This window comes from Tachysurus fulvidraco, chromosome 4 (assembly GCF_022655615.1).
Source record: "Tachysurus fulvidraco isolate hzauxx_2018 chromosome 4, HZAU_PFXX_2.0, whole genome shotgun sequence".
Lineage (NCBI taxonomy): Eukaryota > Metazoa > Chordata > Actinopteri > Siluriformes > Bagridae > Tachysurus > Tachysurus fulvidraco.
Genome location: NC_062521.1, coordinates 20,403,032 through 20,411,208, shown reverse-complemented (window position 1 = coordinate 20,411,208; position 8,177 = coordinate 20,403,032). Strand labels below are relative to the sequence as shown.

Here is an 8,177-nt window from a genome sequence, read left to right as displayed (position 1 = left end):
AATCTCACTGAATGTGTGCTGGTCTAAATAAATAAATGATGAAAAAAAATTTAATAAAAATACTCGGTACACAAAACACAAATATATCCAAATATTCAACAGTAGGCCATCATGAGAGCTCCATTTAAAAAAGCTGTACGACTTGCTACTGATACAAATTCCAAAGCAAAATCATGAGATCATTCACTTACTTTGAAAACAAAAACAGAAACAAACGCCTGTTAAAACGCTCTGTTAAGCAAGGAATAAGCTGAAACTCGATCAGTCCTTAATTATTCCTTCTCTTGCTCTTCCCTGTTTCCTCATACAGAGTGATTTACTTAAGTACTTTGTGGTCACGGTTTAATTTTAGTATTATACCAGAGATGCTCTCTATCTCTTATTTATTCTCTGCCAGACACAACTACACTAATCTCATGGATTTGGCTTCTTTTTAATGCAGAAGTGAAGCAGCACAAATCTCAAATCATTAAAATAAAGCAAAAAAGAGAAAGTCTTGTGTAATGAACAAATTTAAACACAATCTTGGCTTGCCTTGACTTTTAACAGTAAACTTGGCTGCTTGTGCATTCTGTCCAGTCCCAAGTTGGACCTGAGCATGGACCTGAGCATGGACTGTGTGGCAAATGCAACTCTCAGTGGAAAAGAAAGAAGAGAGGAAGAAAGGGGAAAAAACAAAAACAAACAAGCAAAAAAAAAAAAAAAAAACCACCACCACACAGACAAGGTCAGGACACAGAAGAGCCTTGCAGCACAACAGGCTAAAAAGACATGCAGCAAATCGATAAGTCGTTGCTGCAACATGACCAGAGTCACAGCCACACTGCCAAAAGCCTGCTATATTTAAACAACCTGAGATGACAAACAAGCAAGCAGAGCACTGGATAATGTAGCTGCAGGGTTGCTTAGCTGGGGTGCATTTTAAACTATACATTTACTATGAAACTTTTACCACCGTGGGGTTAGGTTTGTGCCGAATATTTATCCTCGAAATTAAATTCCTCAAGTGCCTAGAAGGCTGAGGTATGATGTACTGTATAAACACACATACTTCTGACTCAAGCTCAAGTTTAATATGAAAACTAATCTGTAACCCATAAGAGGTCTGTTTGCTTCTAATATTTTATACCTTAATGGCACTGATTGCAAGGCAGAGTTATCTGGACTAAAGATGCACTGTTTAGTGTTCTAGCACAATTGTTCTGCCAGTTAAACAAATGGTTTTTAACTTACAATAAAAACAGCCTTAAGAGAACAATAACATGAGCTTAGCATACTTACTTTTTGCAAAAATACTTTAGTTAAAAAAAAAAAGAATTCTTTAAAAGGACTTAAAATAATGTCTTGGTGCAATTACAAACAGTCTTTAAACCTTCTTTAAAAATAAATGCATCCATAATGAGTAACCATGAAAAACACGAGTTATGACCTTATTGTAAACCATGCAATGAACAGTGATGTGAACTTTTGGAATAATATTGATGCATTTACATGTTTTTTCCTCTTAAAAAAATAATAATAAATAAATAAAATAAAAACATATTGCACATTTGACAGGCATGACAGGTGTGTAAGCGGTAAAACAAAACAAAACACACAATGTGATGTGAATACATGATACACATGTTTGGGCTTGTGCTTAAAACAGGTGTAAGGCAGGGGAACAAACAACTGAGTACCTCTATAAATCGCATCTAACGTAATGTGCTCCTACACACTTGATAATCTTTAGTTTAAATAAAATACTTGAATTTAACTGAGGAATAATTACAGGCCTAATAAACACAGAATACAAATAGACAACCCTCTCAATCTTGGAGCAAGAACCTAACTTGTGTATTGCTATCTGTCAGTGAAGGAGATTAATCAACTTGCTGTGACTTGCTATGTTACAAAAATATAGGGCTGTCCTTTATATCAACCAGATACCATTATTTATCTACCAGGGCTTTAGAAGCTGCAGGGGAAGTGTGCGTCTCACAGGGTATTTGACTTACCTACCTACCCTTAATTGCAGCTATAAATAGTTGAAAAGCATAATGTCTTTAATTTATTTTGATGTGTTATACGAGGCATAAAAGACTTCCTATAGAATACCCAAAAGTGTTTTAGTCCTTTCATAAAACTGTCCGAAATCGCCCCAAGGCCTAGAACAAAAGCAGATGCTGAAGCTTGCCTGATTGAGGTTGGTGCCAGTAGAGATGACCTCCAACTGCTTTATCTATAACATTAAACTACGCCAGAATTCAATAGGCCTTGTCTACACTGTACACGCTAGACAAACAGCAAAAACATAACAGCGATAAATAATTGTGTGCTCTATATACAGCACATTTTTTCTCCTGTGGTGACAAACAGCCCAAAAACTGCAAAAAAGAAGAAATGTGTCCCTGAAGACTACAAACAGAATGACCTAGTCCATAAAAAAGCAATTTAAAAATAGTGGAACAGGTGTACCTTAAGGAAAAAATAGGGACAGGAGTTTTCTAGAAGAGCAGTTATATAAGCAGCAGAGAGCCCATAGAGGAAAGCTGCGAGTGAGTGAAAAGGAAGAAAATACACAAGAACCTAAATTTGTTCATAGATACTCTCACAATCTTACCGGTGGTGTCCAACATTACTCCTACAAAACATTGTTTTTTTTTTCTCATCACTCTGTCTTATATCATCTTGTGGACAAAACTTAAACTCTTAAAAGTGTGAATCTCAATAAATCAATTTAAACCTTCGTATCCTGATGGCAGGTGTGTGTGGATGGCAATACATCGAAAGAACAGAAAATGTACAGCGTTTTGTCCATCATCTTTTTGGTTTAGTTGCATCATCTTTCTGTTTTTCCCCTTTATCCCTTTTACTTTAGCTTTTTGCACATACATTAAAACAGTTGTCATGCTATGCGTGTAATCCAAATATATTTGGTGCTCTAAATAAATTATGTACTTTTTCGATAAAATGAGCATGTGTTTGGAAAACTCATTAATTTACTTTTTAGCCAAAACTGGACAGTCAACTTACAATTAAGGTGGCCAACGTTTTTCGCATCACCCTGATAACGTAAAGAAGACACCTGGCATTGTTATTAGTTATGTCAGGAAAAGCGGAGACCCAGATTTTACTGTAAAGGAGATGCAAAGGATCCAAACGTCAAGGTCAAAAACATCTACAACAATAATGTGTACAAATTTTGAACTGATGATGTTTTGACTGTTTACCAATTTTTAGTACTTGTAGTCATTAAACACCTGAAAAACCTGGTACCCAGAAAGTAGACACAGCTTGGTGCAAAAGTCTGTACATCCTTTCAACTAAATAAAAGACAAATGTATTTTTAAGCAAGTGGTTTAATGTTACATTATATTATTACTTGTACAATTTTTTGTAAACATTTGTTCATTCTCACAAATACACCGAGTTGTTTTGCAACAAGTGTGAAATCTTGCACATAGTTTTTGGGTAACAGTTAGTTGCTTCCAGTTTTGTCTAGGGGGTGTGTAAACTTTTGCACTCAACTGTATGCGTTGACTGTACACACTATCGCAAGTCCAAATTATAACAACATTTCAGGTAGATGGAAAATACGTTACAAAATAAAGGACACGTCACACAGGTTTTAATAAACCTAAAGAAAACGGTCAAACTTATAATCGCTCAGGAAGCGCGGGCTTAAAAAACATTGCTAAAAACATGCTAACTTAGCTAATAGGTGCTTAGATTTAATTTACAATGTTAATTTACATACCTGTCCAACATTTGTTGCATAGCAACGGCGTTCTCATCTGCCATAGCTGTAGCCTTTAATATCACACAGGATTCGTGTTTTTTCTTTCTTTCTTACAAACTGTTAAGCGTTATAGCGGAAGCTAAGCTAGGCTAGGCTAACACCTCGCTACGCTGTAGCAGTTATGCTAGTTAACTAGCTGCGTTAGGACGCACAACGCTATGCTAAGCTCTTACATAACCTAATAGCTCACACTATCACTACTCCAACGCTCACGGATAACGTTCTCACGCCACACAACTAATACTTTATATGATCTTGGCGTTATCGCGTCAATATGACCGCTTGACTCCATTTACAACTCCTGACTGTGCGCTGAAATAGGAGAGGCACTGCGCATGCGTGAACAAATCACAACACCGGCTAGTGACAGAAGCACGGCGCGCTAGATGTTCTGGGATATGTAGTCTGAATTCATATTCCACACATACATGCATCTAAAACATTAAGTTTGGGTTGTCTTTTAACGCAGAGAAGGCTAGAATCATGAAGATACACATATGGCTACAAAACACTTCGTATTGCGGTAAGAAATTGGAATTCAAGGCAATTAGGTGAACATATATAGAATAGCAGACTATAGTGTTAAATTCTTAATAATCTGCTTTATAGTGCTTATAATACATTTCTGTGTATTTTAATATCCGTTCTGCATTGTGGCAATAATTCTGAGAGGCTATTGAGGCTTACTGTTCAATCTTTAAAATTGTTTTAGATCTCTATAGTGATGTGTTTACTGTTCTGGTTAAGTTACAAGACGAAAAGAGAAACTACATTTCCCATAATCCCTCGTCCACCGTCCATGCGCCGCAGTCAATCAGCTGTTGGATCAACTGCTGACTCGACCTAACCGTAGAAACGTAGAAAGGTTTGTCATTATCCATAGCCAGACGAGGCAAAAAGAAATAGACTTATTTACAGAATCCAAAAAGGTGAACGACAAGGTAAAGTCTGCTTCGTGTAGTTTACCAGTGCAATAAAAAAAAACGCATGTATGTTTTTGTAGCATATGTTTGTGGCTTGATGTCTGATTAGTGAAACAGGATGCATGACTCCCTTCCGATTACCCCCACAGTATATGATTCTCTCCAAAAATATATGGAGACGTAGAAGCTTTGACGCATAGGCCATGCACGTGTGTGTGTGTGTGTGTGTGTGTGTGTGTGTGTGTGTGTGTGTGTGTGTGTGTGTGTGTGAGAGAGAGAGAGAGAGAGAGAGAGAGAGAGAGAGAGAGAGAGAGAAAGTGTATGTGTGTGTGTACTGTAGCCTATACTTTGCCCAGTTGCCAGTTGTATTGATCGCTCTGTTGACCTTGAATGGGCGGTTCTTATGCAGCAGCTTGAAGACCAGGATTAAATGCAGCTGCCTCGTACATACTTCTATTACATGGAAAAGAATCATTTATTTTAGTTAAAAAACCAACCTTTTGTTGTGTAATATTTAAACTCCACCCTTTCCTGAGAAAAAGGCACAGTTTATGTCTCTTGGTCCAGATCTAAAAGTGTCGCATAGCACACTTGGCCTACTTGAAGATCTTTTTACAGTCGTATTTTAATCTACACATTAATATCACATAATAATCGATAGGGTACTTTCTATTTTGGCTCAGCCTAGTTTAGTGCTTCAGGTTATTTTGGTCAGCCATCTGCTGCAGCAGTATCATATGAGGCAAATTTAAACCCTTCATTATTTCCTCTCAGGAAAAAAAGGTACAAAACTGTACTTATTCTTCTTACCGAGGTACTAGCCACAAAAATAAACCTTTTGTACATTAATATCTAGGTGTCTTTTACTTAAAAAGGTGCGTACTTCAAGGTATATTAATGCTAAAAGGTTACAGTCCAATTTTACCTTTAACTGTATTACTGGGCACTTTGACCAGGTACATGTTACATAATAAAGGTACCTGTGGGTGTATATTTGATTAATATTAAAGCATAAACACAAACTGTCATAAACTATATAACAGAGACTTTGTTGATCAGTGGTATGTCTGAAACTCAGATATTGTGCTAAACGAGCATATAGTGTAACTCAGCTAGAGATATCTGCATTCAGATAAACCACAATTGTCCTTAATTGCTTTTTAAATGCAGTGTGTTGGAAAAGACTTGAAGTTTTGGGAACATGTCGAATGACAGACGAAACAACAAATCCACAAAAACAATGCAAAGAGGATAAAGGTGAACATTATGTAGTTCATAATGCTGCAGTTTTAAAAATATGTATATAGAATTAATACCTAGTTTTACTCTTATCATTTCCTGTCTCTAGAATGACTAATGTGTAGATCTTTTAAGTTATATAACCAGATTCGTCTGCAACAAAAGCACTCTCCAGGGAAATAGTTAATGTTTGTAATGATTTACTGAGGTCATGCGTGAAGATTAGATCATTATACAGCCATTTTAAGAGTCACCATACTTGAATCCTACACAAGTATAAATAGCTTATAGTATATGATCTATATATAGCTATACATTGATCATATACTATAAGCTATGTAGGTTTCAAAAAATCCAGACTACCATAGAGTATAAAATAGGATTTATTAAGATAATATAAGGTTGTTAGATTTTAAGGTGGTATCTGATAAAGGAGCAGAATGTTGCGCGTCTCCTTTAACCTTGCTGAAGGACGCGGCTATATTTATTGACGTATGCAAATTTCTAAAAAAAAAGGGGGCGGAGTCACCGGGGGAAAAAACAGGAACAAGAATCACTTTCACATTGCAGTCTGGAGTTCCGGTGAGAGGGAAAAAAAAGAGACGTGGCGAAAAAAATCGGTGAATATCGGTGCATTCAGAGCTCCTTTCTCGTGTATTGAGGTTTGGAGCAGTCTCTGTGTGTGTGAGAGTGAGTGTGTTAAATGGGTGATTACGGGTTCGCCTTACAGTCGGCTCTCCTCAGCAGTGGCGGCGGCTATAACAGTCTCCCTCTCGGGTCGTTTTCATCTCCCAAACACCGCAGCAGTCCGAATGTGGTGGTGTACGATATCCTCAATAATAACTCGTCTCTGTTTCTCCCTCTTGCAGCTCAGCAAGCCATGCAGGATGATTTACTGATGGACAAAAACAAAGCTCAGCCTCACCAGCAGCAGCAGAAAGACCCAGCGAGCGTCGAGACTCCGTCACCGTGCGAGCCGGTGATCTCTGAGGACAGCAGCAGCCCGTCGAGCGGGAGCAGTCAAGCGCCTTCGGTCCAGAGCAGCAAAGAGAAAATAGCAATGGAATCACCGATCCTGCCGGGGCTGAGCTTCCCGGAGGCCGGTGGCAACTCCTTGTCTCCGTCGTTCGCCAGCACTTGGTCATCGGGGACGGCGAACACGGCGGACGATAGTTTTTTCCAAGGAATCCCCTCGGTGAACGGCGCTATGCTGTTTCAGAACTTCCCGCACCACGTCAACCCGGTGTTCGGAGGCGGATTTTCTCCGCAGATCGGCTTGGCACAGCAGCAACAGCAACAGCAGCAGAGGAGATCTCCGGTCAGTCCCAACCAGGCTGCTTTTCCTCAACGGAACGCATACAGCCACCAGGCCGTGGTGAATAGCAAGGTCTCGCCGTCATCGTCCTCCTCGTCGTCGGCGTGGAGCGCTCAGCAGAGCGCCGTGTGGAGCTCCGGCTCTAACCCATGGAGCGGGCTGCCTGCCGGCCGGGACCCGCGCAGAGCCGGCGGTGTCGGCCTGCCTTCGGCTCTTAGCCCCATCTCTCCGATGAAGAAGCCCTACCCGACTAATGTCATCGCCCCGCCGAAGTTCCCCAGAGCCGCCCCGCTTACCCCCAAACCCTGGCTGGAGGACAACGCCTTCAGGACCGACAACGGCAACAATATGTTACCTTTTCAGGTGAGGACTGTTATTCTGTCTGTACATTCTGTCTGGTTTTAAATACCAAACGTCTGCCTCTAATACTTATTGATGGTTTTGCCGTGTGACCTGTTATCCAGGTAAATGTCTATCTTTATTATGTACCAGGGCGACACACACACACACACACACACACACACACACACACACACACACACACACACACACACACACACTATAGAATGATGTGGGGTTTATAATAAACTCACAGGGTTGGTTTCAGGGTTTTTTCTTTACTAGTTTATATGTGTAATATGTGATCATTCCTATTGTGCTGATAAGGAAATGATAGGTATAGAGTCTGACCTTCAGAGATGGCCAACAACTCTCTAACCTTTACACGAAGGTCAAATAACCATTCCGGCCTCTCTGTCTGTCTGTCTGTCTCTCTGTCTGTCTCTGTCAGTCTCTCTCTCTCTCTCTCTCTCTCTCTCTCTCTCTCTCTCTCTCTCTCTCTCTCTCTCTCTCTCTCTCTTATCAGTACAATTTGCCACTGGGTCTCAGTGAAGGTCTGATGTTCATGACTTTACACTTT

The 8,177-nt window shown here is 39.7% G+C and overlaps 2 protein-coding genes across 10 annotated transcripts in view; one reads left to right on the top strand and one right to left on the bottom strand.

Moving 5' to 3' along the window:
- Positions 1-4,111, bottom strand: part of marchf5 (membrane-associated ring finger (C3HC4) 5) — a 24,424-nt gene extending 20,313 nt beyond the window's left edge. The window contains exon 1 of one of the 2 annotated variants that reach the window (XM_027174885.2): positions 3,740-4,111. In XM_027174885.2, the coding sequence (XP_027030686.1) occupies positions 3,740-3,783 (44 nt within the window). In that variant the 5' untranslated portion in view covers positions 3,784-4,111. The remainder of the gene's footprint in view (positions 1-3,739) is intronic. The other variant, XM_027174886.2, reaches the window with a different exon arrangement.
- A 64-nt stretch (positions 4,112-4,175) lies between these two features.
- Positions 4,176-8,177, top strand: part of cpeb3 (cytoplasmic polyadenylation element binding protein 3) — a 44,660-nt gene continuing 40,658 nt past the window's right edge. For 3 of the 8 annotated variants that reach the window (XM_027174880.2, XM_027174879.2, XM_027174876.2), the window contains exon 1: positions 6,498-7,621. In XM_027174880.2, the coding sequence (XP_027030681.1) occupies positions 6,647-7,621 (975 nt within the window). In that variant the 5' untranslated portion in view covers positions 6,498-6,646. Of the gene's footprint in view, positions 4,305-4,573; positions 4,723-6,471; positions 7,622-8,177 lie in introns of those variants that run through there. The other 5 variants (XM_027174881.2, XM_027174884.2, XM_027174878.2 and 2 more) reach the window with 5 other exon arrangements.